The sequence below is a fragment of the Salmo trutta genome, chromosome 2, assembly GCF_901001165.1.
Source record: "Salmo trutta chromosome 2, fSalTru1.1, whole genome shotgun sequence".
Lineage (NCBI taxonomy): Eukaryota > Metazoa > Chordata > Actinopteri > Salmoniformes > Salmonidae > Salmo > Salmo trutta.
In genome coordinates, this window is record NC_042958.1 from 58,512,180 (window position 1) to 58,527,788 (window position 15,609).

The 15,609-nt window shown below is 45.3% G+C and overlaps 1 protein-coding gene across 4 annotated transcripts; it reads left to right on the forward strand.

Annotated features, from left to right (window-relative positions):
* The first annotated feature begins 12 nt into the window (after positions 1-12).
* fbrs (fibrosin) lies at positions 13-14,875 on the forward strand. Of its 4 annotated transcripts, none has more exons than XM_029707907.1 (18): positions 13-1,921; positions 3,826-3,999; positions 4,672-4,707; positions 4,833-4,862; positions 4,983-5,031; positions 6,161-6,521; positions 6,690-6,904; positions 7,130-7,428; positions 7,537-7,578; positions 7,717-7,815; positions 7,942-8,010; positions 8,662-8,700; positions 9,147-9,218; positions 9,623-9,767; positions 10,812-10,889; positions 11,176-11,259; positions 11,379-11,583; positions 11,784-14,875. In XM_029707907.1, exons 1-18 carry the CDS (start codon positions 1,622-1,624, stop codon positions 13,375-13,377), a joined length of 3,891 nt encoding a protein of 1,296 aa, XP_029563767.1. In that variant the 5' UTR covers positions 13-1,621; the 3' UTR covers positions 13,378-14,875. The 4 variants fall into 4 exon arrangements, with proteins under 4 accessions (XP_029563767.1, XP_029563786.1, XP_029563758.1 ...); XM_029707898.1 differs by having other exon boundaries at positions 14-1,921; positions 7,927-8,010; XM_029707926.1 differs by lacking the exon at positions 8,662-8,700.
* The last annotated feature ends 734 nt before the right edge of the window (positions 14,876-15,609 follow it).

Below are 15,609 nucleotides of genomic sequence, written 5' to 3' on the forward strand. Positions count from 1 at the left end.
TTAAATCCATAAAGTGTAACGTTTGAAATGCATTTGGTTTCATAAATCTGATAAAACAGACCCTGACATGTTCAGACCAACTATGTCCACTTGGTGGCAGCAAGGTACTTGCAGTGGTATCAATTTCCCAACTACCCAGATTGAAGAAGAGGACTCGCTGAAGCACACAATGCACTTCTGACAAGGGTAGTATCGCCTAAATCTTCATATCCTATTTGTTTAAAAATATAATAAGTCGTTGGAGAATCGTGCTATTTTGTGTATATTTGAAGACCGTGGTCAGGGTAGATTTGGTTCGACCGGAAACGTCGGCAAATAACTTCCCCCTACACAGTGCATTATTGTGTGGGCCGCTGACGGAGTTGTTCTGCCAGGGGCTTGGTCGACACCCTTATCAATGGAACTCCAGATCGAGGCTTCAGTAGGGCCTTGAATAATTTCGTCTTTAATGACTGTTATGCGAAAACAAATTGGTGTAGGAAGAGACACATCGATAACACACGGATGGTGGGTGTCCAAACAGTCGCCATATAACGTCAGTCTTGGTGTAAACAAAACCATTTTTGTGGATTAGTTAGGTCTTTACGATAATTCAACCATTCGTATCGGGCCCATCGTTAGACTGGAAAAATAATGTTAGCTAGCTTTACTCCCAGCTGCTGCAGGGTAGTTATGGATTTTGTACTAATCAATATTTCAGACGGTTTTTAAAGAATGCGATTTACTCCAGTAACGTTGCCTACTCCGTGATAACTAGCTACATTGAGTTTGCAATACACATGCTAATTAGCTACCCAATGTTAGCATAATAAAGCACTTGAATACATGTATCTAGGTAGCATTAGCCTAGGTAGCAGATAGCAAGTGGATATAATTCTCATGTATTGCTAAAGTTAGCTTAGCTACAAAAACAGTTAACTGTCTAGCTGCTTATAATAATTGTGTGGCTGCGCTAAATTAGTTAGATAAACAGTGATCTATGCTTTAAACTAGCAACACATATCTTACTCTGGTTATTTTCCGTGGCAGGTAGCTATCTATCGAGCTATTGTCCGTTTAGCTAGTTAGCAGTTAAGCTATCATTGGCTAATGAGCGATTTTAGTTAGCTCATTTGTCAGCTCGTGCCGAAATTCTAATTGGAACGAGATGGGTATGCTTTACATTTCAGTATTACATCAGTAAATGTAACATTGCTATAAAATACACGTTTTGGGGGAAAAACAGCTAACTACGCAAGTTAGTTAGCTAGAGTTAGTGATTTTGTTTACATACGCATATTTGGTTTTTGGCTTGCCAGCTAGCTTTTGAGACTTAGAATCAGCCATGTCTTGACAATAGCTTCCTGGGGTTACTCCTGCTGAACAGTAAAACCATCAATTCTGGAAATAAAGATAGCATCTTAGTGCATTGACATGACAGTCAAAGTTCGCCGAGAGAAAGGCACAGATGCCATCCTGTCCGCAAAAGACGCTAAATAATAGACTACTATTAACGCCATTTTAAACAGGGGCTCCGTTGTGGGCCTGTGTTGGTGTTTCTTTTTGGTATAAGGAAAGTATCACCGTGCCGGATTTTTACAAGTGCCTTCGGTCAGACTGGGACTGGTGCTGTTTTTTTGACATGGAAGGTCCGATTCGAAGTAGTGTGTTCAGACAGAGTCGACGCTCCCGTTCTCAACGAGACAGAGAGCGGCGCAGGAGAAGAGTAGACCTCGCTGTGCAGCGGGCCACATCGCCCTCCTCGGGCTCGGAAAGGGAGCTTTGTGGGTCAGGATCTGTACTCGGTCCTGGAGGTAAAGAATGTCGAACCAGCCCTAGACACAGGCCTCCTCGACGGAGGAAGCGAGTGTCTGTGTCCTGCGAGGAGGACATCATCGATGGCTTCTCAATTGCCAGCTTCATCAGCTTTGAGGCCCTGGAGGTAAGTCTCTGTATTTCCTTATGTGAGCACAATCTTACCCTGAACACAATACTCAGATATGATGGACTTCAACCTCATGTAAATAACATTTGGTCCTGGAATAAATCAGACTAACACACATCAACAGTTTTTGGAGGCACACAATGGTCTCCACAGAAGTGCATTGTCCTCCCTCTATCTCTTTGTCTTTACTTGGTCACTAGTTAGGTTAACATCCCCTCCAGGTGTGAATCAGTTTTGCATTGAACTTCTTACAATTCAGGCCATTTACACTTTGAACACTTAGGAGGAGCAATCCAATCAACAACCACAATGAAAGCCATTGGATACAATGATCTTCTCTGATGTGTCTTAACAACCTTAATTATTTGTGTACACTAAGCACCCTATGTAAATACAAATAACCTAGGTTATATTAAGGTTTAGGAATATGCTTGACATTGGACCAACAATAACTAGTCTTGTTCTTCTCTTGAGTTTAAACCCCACACAATCCAGTATTTCAGGATACGTATTTGATATACACTATATATACACATCTTAATGCTACAGCATGACATTCTAGATGAGTCTGTGCTTCCAACTTTGTGGCAACAGTTTGGGGAAGGCCCTTTCCTGTTTCTGCATGACAATGCCAGTGTGCACAAAGCGAGGTCCATACAGAAATGGTTTGTCGAGATCGGTGTGTGAGAAATTGACAGAGCCCTGACCTCAATCCCATCGAACACCTTTGGTATGAATTGGAATTCCAACTGCCAGCCAGGCCTAATCACCCAACATCAGTGCCCGACCTCACTAATGCTCTTGTGGCTGAATGGAAGTAAGTCCCTGCAGTAATGTTCCAACATTGAGTAGAAAGCCTTCCCAGAAGAGTGGAGGCTGTTATAGCAGCATAGGGGGTGAGGGGCATATTAATGCCCATGATTTTGGAATAAGATGTTTGATGAGCAGTTGGGGGCAGTTGAATGGCAGCAATCCAGTATCCTTCAGAACTGAGTTGCTAAAACATGCAATATCATTGTAACCAATCTGAAATCGTGTCAGGGCACATCATCACTGACTGTGCTATTAATTTCTCAGTCGAGGCTTCCTCATTTGTTTTTTGGCCAATTAAATGTCGGTGGCAAGAAGGTCCTTGGTGGCTATCAAGGCAAGACATGAGCTGCTTAAAACTTGTGTGCGAAATTCAGGGAAATACTAGGAAGTCAATCAAATCGTTGTCATTGTTTCAGTAAACCTAACATGCTGACCACACCGCTCACGTGCGTTGCGAAATAAGTGTACACATACATCAATCATTGCACCCACACTGTTCGCGCGCTAAAATAGAAATAGGTTCTATTTGTGACGCTCAACGCGCTGCAAGTCCGACCTCTCTCATCTCCTCATTGGGTTTTTAAGAGCATATACCCATGAGCCATCTCATTGGTGTTTAGGAGCATATACCCACGTGGGTGATTGAAAGATGAACTGACGTCCGCACTCCAGTCGGTTGTAGTAATGCACTTTTAAGTTGGTTGCACTGCCATATAAGTCCAAAGAAGTAAAAAAAGAAGCCTGAGGTGGTGACAAAACGGTAAACTGAACTCCTTTCTTATCTATGGATTAATTGTCAGAGTAGAGGACCTTGTGCATTTCAGGTAAAATAACAACCCAATGTTTATATACCAGAACAAATGAGCTAGCAACAGCAAGCTAGCTTAATGACATAAATGTTTAATGCTTTTCGACCTGTCCCCAAATTAATATAATTGGTTCAGTTGGTTTTGATATTTCAACCTGCGTATCCTGATCGTGTCTGGTGTGGGGGTACAAAATCAACATGCACACGCAGGCGTCTGGTTTGATCAGCTTGTAACAGTTTTGTACCGCTTGTTTAACACTGCGACGTATCTTCTATCAAGATGGACTGCTCCATGAAGCCTAACCAACGTGCCGCCATGCTCATGGGAAGGGGGAGCAAGAGGAAGAGGGGCCCAAAGGAGAATGGCAGAGGGCTCGTCTCAGAGCCAGAGGAAGGGGCCCTACCCAGCTTATCCCGCAGGAATAGAAGGAAGAGAAGAAAGACAGAGGTGAAGGTAAGCAGCACACCGGCGGTATGGTTGCCATGCTATTGCGACCCATTTGTCTCTTGTTTTTGGGAACTAGCTGGCCTGTTCATCTTAAATATTCAGACTGAAGTGAATTCAAGACCTTTAATGGCCTACAGGTCTAGTAGGAGCACTGGCTGATTAACACTTAATAGTGACACCTCATAGCAACGTGTCGGCCGAGCTTCAAATGAAACGATGGGGATTTATTAACTCAAGGTGCGACAGACATGAAGAATATTTCAAGTTGCTAAATACCCTGTCGATGGGGAAACTATATTTAGAGTACGACTGCTCTTTGACACTGGATTTTCAGGTGTTATGCATCCCAACCTAGGGAACGGTTAGCCTACACAGGATAATTTGGAAATTCAAGGGTGTTTAGTCCTGAAAAAGTCATAGTCAAAGAATGTGAAGGCAAGAATAGCAACTCAATAAAACCATCTGCAAAGTTGAAGCTAAGTAACCTCCTTAAAACTACTAGTCTGGGAGTTGCAGAAGAAGTTCAAAGTGATTCTGGAATGGCTTTGACGTCTGAACTATATCAGGATACAGATCCTGCCTGTAATGTCCCACCTGCTCTGCCTAAGGCTTGGGCCCACATTTATGTTGAAGGTGAATACCATCTATTTTACATATTAACTGTTAGAATTGTTTTAGGTTGGGGGTATCCTCTTCTTGGAGACTGGCTACATCGTAAGTTTCTTTATACTTCTATTGATACAGTGCTTAAGCTGTCCATAGGATACAGCTGTGTTTTTCAAATGTTGTGGCACATCTAAATGTAGCCATTTTAAAAAAATGTTCATGTTTTCTTTTAGTGTGACACAGAGAGCGAGTCAGCAGATAAGGTAAGGTACTGCTTGAATCCAACCACACAAAATGAAGATTTGTTTTTGGAATTGCACTACTGTTCCTGCTTATTGTTAGGTTTAGATTTACCTACTGTGTTTTTCCTCTCATCCCCCTAGGCCTCTGACAATGACATGGAGCCAATGTTCACTGTCAGCACCAGGAAAGGTAAAATGCTGTTCTCTCTTTCCCATAGCTGTATGCCTTTGCTTTATAAATATGCTCTTGTCATTTGGTGACTTTGTTTTCAGTATGCACTCATAGTTTTTTTTAATTCAGTTTTGTAATTTTCTTTTTTCAGAGGGGGGTTGCAGGTACAAAAACAATCAAATGAATGCATACAAAGAACCCATTCCACCTCCCCGCATCCTCTACTCCCACCCAGAAACCATGCCCCCACCCACCACCACATGCCTCCCACCCCTTACCAATCCACCCAAAAACCAGGATGGCTTATTTCTCCACCTATCCATCCCCTGTTTCTCCACTTATATTCCCTTCCCCGTGGGCCTGAAAGCAAAGAAAGTAACAATAGTCTATATAAATATATATAATTGGTTTGAAGGTGTTGGGCTTTGGCTGAGATTGTTCTTTAGAGTCAAGTATATTTGCCCAGGCCTCAACTGTTCCTTGACTATTACATTTCATTCCCACTGATGATAATTCTGTTTTAACTTCTAATAGTAACTGTGTTCACCGGTTAAATAGGAAGGAGTGAAGTGGTTTCCATCTGAGCCAACATCTTTTTTGTTTTTTTTTCTCCATCTGAGCCAACACTGCCAGCAGTATTCTTCTCTGATTGAGAGATTCAGGGAACTATCATTGTTAAGTAACATAATAGATGGAGGCATTGAATATTTGAATTAATGCATTTTGTAGTTGGTTGTTCGGATTACGGGATGCGACGGTCAAGGTTTTCCATATTCTGTTCCAGTTAAAGGGTGCTTCAGATTCAATTAGATCTGTGGACCATACTTTTTTAATGGCTAGCTCAGAATATGATCTTTCCAAAAAGTTGTTTATATATTATAGTGATCAGTCTTTTCGAGAGCCCAGAGAATTTATTTCTAAATTCCATTATTGGATGTTTCGGTAGTTGGGTAGCATAGCTGACCTAAATTGTAAATCTAGAAAAAAGGAGTTGCCTGGTAATGTGTATGTATCTTTAAAATGGAATCTTCTCAGACCATTACTGTCCATGATATCGGTAAGGGTACCGATTCCACATTAGGACCATTGGGGTGAAACAAAGTATGCACTCATTTGAAATTATGCTGTTTTTTTTCTCGCCCTTTAGTTATGGAGCCTATCCCTGTGAGCGTTGCCTCTTCTATGGGCAAAGGCTGCCCTCTACTACCACTACCAGGCCGCTGTGGCCTCTCGCGGCTGGCGGTCACCCCACGTGTCTCTGGCCTGGAGCGCAGCCAGGAGAGGAGCCTGGAGCCGCCTTACCCCGAGCCCCTGTCTACCTCCTTCTCCTGCCTGCCGTCCCTCTCCCCGGCCACGGTCACACGGCCCGGCCAGCTCAACGGTGGCAGCAGCAACGGCCTTCACCACCGCCCCCACCACGACCCCAGCCCGCCGCGCTCCAAACACAAGCCCTTCCTCACCTTCCCCGGGCGACACCCATCCATCTACAGCATGGGCATCAACAACAGGTCAGTCACTGGTACTACCAGGTCTGCCTAGAAGTTCGCACTCTTACTTCTGCAGTAAAAACAACTACTTCCACTACCACAATTTTTTGAACAGCTGAAGCAAACACGCATTTTCTTCAGGAAATGTACCTTTTTTTGTTGGTCTAAACTTGTTTTCACTCTCCTTAGGAACGGTACCTCAGTCAAACCCCAATCCTCTTCTGCTGCTTCTTCATTGTCGTCTATGCGACCCCCAACTCCCTCAACCGGTATGTCGATGTCCCTCATGAGAGGTCCAGGGTCGTCAGGATCTCTACGCCCCCCTTCGCGTTCCGGGTCCCTGTTCACCTCCTCCCCTGGGCTTCCCCCTCCACCTCCTCTCCTCACGTCCCACTCAGGAGCAGGTACTGTACAGTTGGCACCAATGTGTAGTGCTATTTTTTTCACCCCACAGCCTCAGTCAGCTCGTCAACCATAATTGCAAATGTTTGTGTTTTATTTACCAATCAGGTCTGCTATTAGCTTCCTATGGGTACATGGACAGCCTAATGTTACAGTGTAGTAAAATGAGTTCTTTGTTTCTGATTTAATAATAACTCCATTCTGATCTGTCTGTTCCCCTACTGCAGAACAAGACCTGCTGCGCCAGGGCCTGAACTCTCACTTCCTGGCTTCGCAGGACCGCGAGGGCCGCCGCAGCGTCCCTGGGGCTGAGACTAACGGTGGCGGGCCAGGCCGCTCTACTCCCGGAGGTCCGTCGGGGGCCAGCTCCAGTTCGGGCTCCTCAGGCCGCTCCTCCCAGGCCAGTGTCCAGCCACTGGCCTTCCAGTTCCACCAGCACAACCACCAGCACCAGCACACACATACACACCAACACTTCACCCCCTTCCTGCACCCCAACGCCTCCGCACCACCGCCTCAGCACCTGGTAAGAGATGACATGCTACCCTTCTCACATTGGGTTTCATAGAGCAGCTTCTGCCTTGAAATGCCAGTGTTGGCATGTAACTTATCACTTTTTGTATTCATCTTTTAGTTTGAGAAGTATGGCAAGATCGAGGGGCTCTACAGAAACACTGTGAGTTTGTTTACATGCTCCAGAATTGGTGTGTTTGTTTTATACATTTGAGGTGGATGATGAGATGAATGTGGTAGGGGTCTGAGGAGTGTCGTTTTAACCAGCCTCTCTGTGTGTATGTGTGGCTGGCTGGTGTAGTTCTTCCCACAGTACCCTGCTCCCTCAGTGCCAGGCATCCAGCCTGTGCTTCCTCCCACTGGGCCCTTCAGCTCTCTGCAAGGAGCCTTCCAGCCTAAGGTGAGTGGAGCTTTCGCTACATTTCCCTGAGAGATTGTCCCTTTACAAGTCAATGGATTATGATATGTTGTTGTGTCTAGATGAAGAACCATTTGCTGTGTTTTGATACAGCCTCTTGCCCCCCAGAGAACGAGTCCTGAGATGACCGCTCGACTGGGGGGTGTGCCTCACCACCTGCAGCCCAAAGACCCCAGGGTAAGATGCTCCGTATAACTATGTCATTATAGAATATGTCATGGCAATGGTTACAACGGAAGCTTGTAGTATAGGATTGAGTTGATAGACGATGCGCGTGCCTATAAAGCCATTATGTGCGAAGACTTGGGCCTAGTAGTCAGTGCAGGAAAGAGTGGATAAAAATTAGCAAACAGTTGGATAGAGGGTCCAGTGCAGTCAAATTATTTTCCTGTGTTTTATATATATTTCCACACTGAGGTTGGAATGATTTTATGAAATTATTATAATGCCCTTTTAGTGTAAGAGCTGTTTGAAAAGACCGCCTGATATTTCTGCCTGTTTGGGTTGAATGGAGTTTTAGCCTTTGATGATGACATCACCATGCGGTAAATTAGTTAATAGAGCAATAAGAAAGAGTTCCAATATTCTGCCAATGACAGCTAATTATCTGTTTCCCCACTCAAACCACTCCCAGACAGTCAGAGCAAAATTCTTGCTCGAAGAATTACTCTTTTCTAAGAAGATATTTGTTTCTTTTTGATCATTGTTTTCAATTAAAATCGCAGCAAGGTACTTAATTGTTACCCAGAAATGATTTGATATTGTTATAATAACGGCTGCATTGGGCCTTTAACAAACCTGGTTTTACTACTCCTTTTTGTTTTTTAGCTAACTGATCCATTTGGGACATCGTTGAAAGTCAGTAATGTAAGAAAAGTCGGACGCTTTATCTACCCTTGAATACATTTTTTAAAAAGTGTTATGATACTGTCACTGTTCTGTTGGTGTTCCTACTAACTCCTGGTCAGATTCAAAACTATTCGACTAAACGCCCTTGCACACCGAGTCTGACTTCTTCTCTGACTTTTGGCACACCTACTGTGAAACTCTGCAACTTTCTGTCATTACTCATTTTGGAACCAGAAGGATTCCTATATATTTTTTTTGTCTAGGAAAAAGAAACTGACCCATAATTTGTTTATTAATGCCTTACTAAACTGTACTTCTTCCATCATACTCACGTTCATGCTATGCCAGACGAACATTTCATACGGCAGACGTTAACACCATTGCATCTGACTCTGTGCAAAGGCCTTAAGTCTTAATGCAAGCTAAACAGGATCACAGTCAATCATGTGTTTTTGAATACACAGAAACCAGGGAAGTGGTGTGCAATGCATGTACGTGTGGCATGGATGATTCTGAGCCATCAGAAGAAGGTGAAGGTAATGACTTGTGAAACATTTCACTTTTTAACATTTTTGTATTATTTGACTTCATTCTGATCCAATCTGTATTAGAAAGTATTTCGTGGAAATTCGACCACTGAAGCAACTCAAACATTCTTATCAGATGTCAATATAAAAAATCGTAACAACATTGGTTTAGTTGTCAATGTTTATTGAAAAAGCTATTTGCAATTGCTGATCTGTAAACAATATTCTAATCTGCTCCTATTTATATGTATTATCTGTAAATAGTTCTCAAGTTTTCTGCGTCATACTGCCCACCGACTTGTTTTCTTTCTTTGATTACCTGCCATTTAGGGGCCAACCTTCCACTGCCCTCATCTCACTTGAAAAATGCTATGTCCATTGCAGTGACTAACCACTGCTCCCCTCTTTCTCAGCTGATGCAGGCAGATCCTCACAAGCTGGACTTCCGTAACGAGCTGCTGGCTCGTCTTCCAGGGGCCGGGGGTCTGGGGCCCCTTGGAGGTGGCCTTCCATCTGCCCACGACCTGAACCGACCTGCCAGCCTCTTCACAGCTGCTGGTGGGTGCTTTTGTGTTCTTGCCAGATATGTTTGAAGAAAAGGGGCAGCAATTGTTTGCACCATACAGAGAGAACTATGGGCTGTTCAAAAACCACAGGTAAAGAGAAAAGATTCCCTGACATTGCAAATAGTTAGTAAATTGTTTTATAGTTTTTATTATGGATAGTGGATTTATCACATTTGACATCTGATGTGAACAGTCAATCATGTTTTTCATGAAATGGGATGATATTTGAAGGAAACCAGTATGATGACCGACATGTGAAAAATGACTGTTGCTTCTACATTGATAAAGTTACAGGTTCGCTCCCCCATGTCAAACACTTGGATTCGTTATTAAGGGGACATCACCCGAACTCTCATTTTAATACACCAATGGTAACATGATATTCACGTACCTAATTTAAATAAGTACCGCCTTGTAACCAACATCGGAGAAGGCATGTTTGCAGAGGGACTTGGTTTATATAGCTAGATAGCTACTCTACTGGTGCCAAAATGTCACTGTAGGGTGCTAGCAAATGTAATTAAAAGTTTACCCTATTCATTGATGGCAAAGATACTTGTTTCCCCCTTTCATCTGTGTCTGGTGTTAGCCAGTTACTGGCTCGCTAGGTCTTCAGATAGCATTGAACAAAAGGAGGGGGTTGTTAAAAATGCAGACGCCATTGTCAACACATCCGTTAGTGCTGCTGTGAAACGCTTCACAAGAGACATGCCAAACGGGAGATGTATATTTTTGTTATGATAGAATTGATGCAATTTCACTTAGTTGCTTTCTGTGTCACCAAATTCGCTTGAGTGGATTTTACTGCAACATTGCTCACTGCATCCAAGTTGCTTGGCATGGGCGTTTCAAAGAGCTGTCAGTCAAGGTGAGCTCATGAATATAAGCTCCCCGCCCACTCGGCCTGTCTTTTCAAAATTCTTAGTTAGCTATGAGAGAGAAGGTACTTTTCAGAATGACTGAGGACCTTTTTAAAGGATTATGTAGAGGTGTGTGTATTATTTGACATTTTGGTGTGTGCCCCCTTTTCCCTCAGGTGGAGTCAATCCATCATCTCCTTTCATCCCACCATCAACGCCCCACTCCTCTTTCCTCACCCCAACTGCACACTTAGGTAAGAGACTGCTTCAAAGGTCGCATCTGCGCCACTTGCACCCTTGGTAAACAATTCTTATTTTGATACACTGTCTCAAGAACTGCTTTGTTTAGCATATTCACAGGTCACTGAAACACCGTATTAGCCTAGATAATCAGTTTAAGCATAGTAACTTTAGAACATGCGACTAAAGTAGCTTGTGCTCCAGTGAGTCTGAACACTAATAGTGAGTATTGCCAGAGGTTTGATGCTGTAAGGTTTGTGTCCGCTTCAGTCCTGATGTTTATATGTGCATGTGTTGCAGACCCGTACGGCCGCTCGCCTCCGTTCGCACCTCTCGGAGCCCTGGGTTCTGGTGCCTTCGGCGGACTGGGCAGCCCTACGCTGGGTGAGTCACCATTTCTCTTCCTCAAAAAGGAACAATCGTGTATGTCCTTACTCCTTGGATAATCATTTGTACTGTCTACTGAAATGACTAACATTATTCCAACGTCTTTCCGTCTCTAGCTAACAGCTCAGTGTTTGGCCACAAGGAGCCTCCTGCGGTCGGGGGCTTACCCAACCCTCATGACCCATGGAACCGGCTGCACAGTGGGCCTCCCCCATTCGCCGGCCCCAGCTGGGCCAAGGGGAGTGAGAAGAGGGACGAGCGGGACCCGGGGAAGGACATGGAGAGGAGAGAGATTATTCACATCAAAGACGAGAAAGACAGGTGAGAGACAACGGCCTCACTCAAACATATTTCATCAACCTAGTTCCTAAATATGTTGTTTGAACTTATCTTTCTATAGTAGTTTTCTGTCTGACACAGTTCACGTTACTCAACACATTTTTAATGCTGTTTTTGATTAGAGTGCTTAATTGGTATACCTCTCCCCGCAACCACTGATCAACTTCTATCCTCGTTTTCAGGGACAATATGCTGTATGGTCGTCAACCTGTGCGGATGTCTCCGGTCGCCCCGGCCCTCAAGCAGCATCGCAGCAACACCCCTGTCTCCCACATTAACGGACATGGGGGCCCCCTGGGAGGCCCCAGCGGTCTCACTGAGGATCTGACACGCAGCCACAGCAGGGACCGAGAGAGGGACAGAGACGGGGACAAGAGGCCGCTCTCCTCCAGGCCACCTCCACTAGGCCCTTCGTCTTCAGCAGCTGCAGCAGACAGAGACAGGCCTCGCTCCTCTTCTTCCTCTGTGCTGACAACTCCCCCGCCCTCGGGACCCGGCGCCCCCTCGCCCTTGGATCTGTACCCCCGTCAGCAGCCCCCAGCGCAGCACGGCCTACATAACGAACTCTCCCACTCCTCACAAAGAGAGGGAGCCCCCCCTGCCTTATCCTCAGCCACCTCTCTGTCCCAGGGCAAGAAGCCTGACCGAACCACCACCCCGTTGCCCAAGCCTCCCCCCCTCTTCCCCCCAGTCAAGGTTAAGGAGGAGCGGAAGGAGGAACCGGAGCCCGTGCCAATCTCCCTGCCGCCTCCCCTGCCCCCCAGCCACAACTACGATCGGCCCAACAGCCGCCCTCACCACCACCGCTCCGCCACCCCCTCTTCTCTCTCTCTGACTCCCACACCCGGCTTGCCCCTGCCTCCTCCCACCCCGCACAACCCTCACCATCACCTCTCCATCCTGGAGCGCTCCCGAGCTCAGGCCGCCATTGAGGCCTACCTGGGGAGCACACAAGGGGCTGGCGGGATAGTAGTGGGTCCAGGGGGAGAGAGGTTCTCCACCCATCCCCACGGCCCGCCCCAGGGGCATGGCCAGCACCCCCACAGCTTCCCATGGGACCCATGGAGGGAGCTGGCCGCCCAACAGCAGCAGCAGCAACGCCGGGAGGCCATGGCTCTGCGTTCGGACCCCCACCTAGCGTTGCGCTCCGACCCCCATCTGGCCCGGCTGCTCCAGAACCAGCACACTCAGCGCTTCTTGGAGGCCGAGAGGGCGGCGGCCATGGCAGCAGCGGTGGCTGCAAACAACCCTCACCACCACCCTCCTACCTCCTCCGCCTCCTCGGCCCGCCAGGAGTTTGGCCTGATGGCCCACAACTTCGACCGCCCTCCCCAGCTGGGTCCCCAAGGTGGCGGGCTCATGGATGAGCAGCAGCGTGCCCAGATCCTGAGGGAAGACTTTGAGAGGGCACGCTACTTTGGGATGCATTCTCACCCGCACCTCTCGGGCTCCCACCTCCCACCGGGTTCTCACTCTGCCCACCTGGAGCAGCTGCACGCTGGGATGCTCTCCCACTCACACCTCCATCAGCCTGGAGCTTCCACCCACTCGCCCCACCACCCCGGCCTTTACTCCCGCCTGGGGCCTCTACACGCGCACCACGTGCCCAACGGCATCCTGGCCAAGACCCCTGCTGGCCTGGTGGGGGCACTGTCCGTAGGAGCCCCCCCTCCGCTCATTCCATCTGTGACCAGCAGGTCTTCCACCCCGACCCGCAGACTGGGTGGGCCCGGGGACTTGGCCATGTACTCTCACAAAGACGGCGAGTCCAGATAGTACAGGGACACACCGGAGGAGTCAAAGGGAAACGTCAGGATTACTTTGCTGCTCTCACTCTGCTTCCTGAAACACACAACTCACTAAGGCTCTAGACCAGAGATGGGCAACTCCGGTCCTCGGGGGTTGGAGTGGTGTCACACTTATTCCCCCATCCCTACAAACTCAGCTGATTCAAATGAATTTGATTATAAACTGAAGATCATGATTAGTTGATAATTAAGTCAGGTGTGTTAGCTGGGACAAAAGTGTGACACCAATCAGGCCCCTGATGACGAGTTGCCCATCTCTACTCTAGACCAATGAGCCCCCCAAAGGGTGTTGCTGGGGTTGAAGATAGGGAAGGGATATGAGGAGACTTGTATGGGGGCGACTCAGCACATTCACAATGGTTCAATCAGTGCAATTTTAAGGTACATGGTTTCTGTGCTTCCTAGTGTTTTATTATTTTAAAGTTTGTTCTTTGTCCATATGATGTATACAATAATGGTAGCTGTACAAAGAGGCAGAGAAAAGGCTTTCCCAATTGAATATGATCAGTTTTGAAGCAAGCTTTTTCAGGTTTGATAAGATGAGAGATGTGCACATTTTGTACACATGAATCATTCATCCTTCTCTTGTTCCAACTCATGGGGATATATAAATCCCTTTGCATAAATAAAACGTTGGGATGTTTTCTGGACGAGCAAAATAATTATGGTAGCACAGTATATTTCTCTGGTTCTTTTATTTTTTTGTGTCCTCTGTAATTGTGAAAAGACTAGATTATTGATGAAACTTTTGAAGATTCTAAATCTATAAAGAACCGTATGCTTCTGTAGCTCTTCTCACCACTCCTCTGTGATCTAAGATCCTTGGCTCCACCTCTTATATTTAATAGAAAGAATGATGATGTATACTGTGCCGACACGGTGGACAATATTTCTCTTCTGACTTGACATATGAGCAGGACCCTAATATAGTAGTCTAGTGAAATTGCCTTTGTAATTATTATTGTTAACATCTTCTATAATGATAATAAATATATTCACTGTTATTTGTCATTGTTTCAGGTATCACCAATGCACTCCCCTTTAGTAACAATTTCAAGTTGTTCCACATCAGGCAGTAACAGTTGTTTGACGGAAAAAGGAAATGCTTGTGAACGTGAGTAAGACACAACCATAACAACCTCTGGCTTCTTCATGGATCAGATCTTTGAATATATGATGAATACACTGAGGGAGGTTTGTGTTGCTGTCACATCACATTTTGGACTATGAATGCCTGCCGGCAAGTCATTTTCACATTGATGCTCCATGAACAAAGATAATTTATATACATGGAAAAATGGGACAGGAGGCTTGAAAAAAGAATCGGTACACAAGACTGGACTAAGGGTATACTGAGAGAAGGAAAAGACATTTGGGTCGATTTATTTTAATAAGACCATTTTATACCTTTCAAACCCCTTCCCCTATAGTCCACAAAGATGAATTATTAAAATAACTGTTGGTTACTTGATTGTGGGTCTTTTATTTGTTTTGGTTGTCTTGGTGTCTAATAGATGTCAGAGTTCATTCAGCAACTTCAAAGGGATGACTGAGCACATCTTTATGTACTCTGACATTTTTGTGCACCTTTTGTGCTTTCCAGAATTTAAGTTTATTTGGAGAGCACATACAGCGTGGAGCTCCAACGCCGACCTTGGAGAGCAGGATTTTGTTCCAGCCCAGCACTAACGCCTTCAGTAGAGACAATGGTAGGCAAGCACCTAGTCCAATTTCAGCATCCTGACCCATCTGTACAATTGTAAATGGCTAAAGTGTTTTGTGACCACCAAACAAGTAATGGTAAATCATATTCCCTGTCAAATATATTCTTGATTTGACAATTGGTGATTTGCTTATTGTCACATTCAAAGCCCTGTTATGATTTACAATGGAAGCTTTTATCTACCAGTATCTAGTAATGCATGCGATTTCGATTTTGTAAGGTTTATAAGGTTACCTTTTTTGAATTATTGAGTCCATTTGGGTTTGTAGAAACCACAAATACATTACAGAAAGGTACAGTAGGGGAATTGGGTACTTTTCTATGGAAATAGAAAAAACATTTGGTAAATGAATGAAACCCTAGTGGAGTACATTGAATGAAAATAATATAAAATCCAACCAGAGAATAGAAACAAAACATGAACCCCCAAATTATCATGGGATTTGCTAGAATTTCAACTAAAGCAATCAACGCACT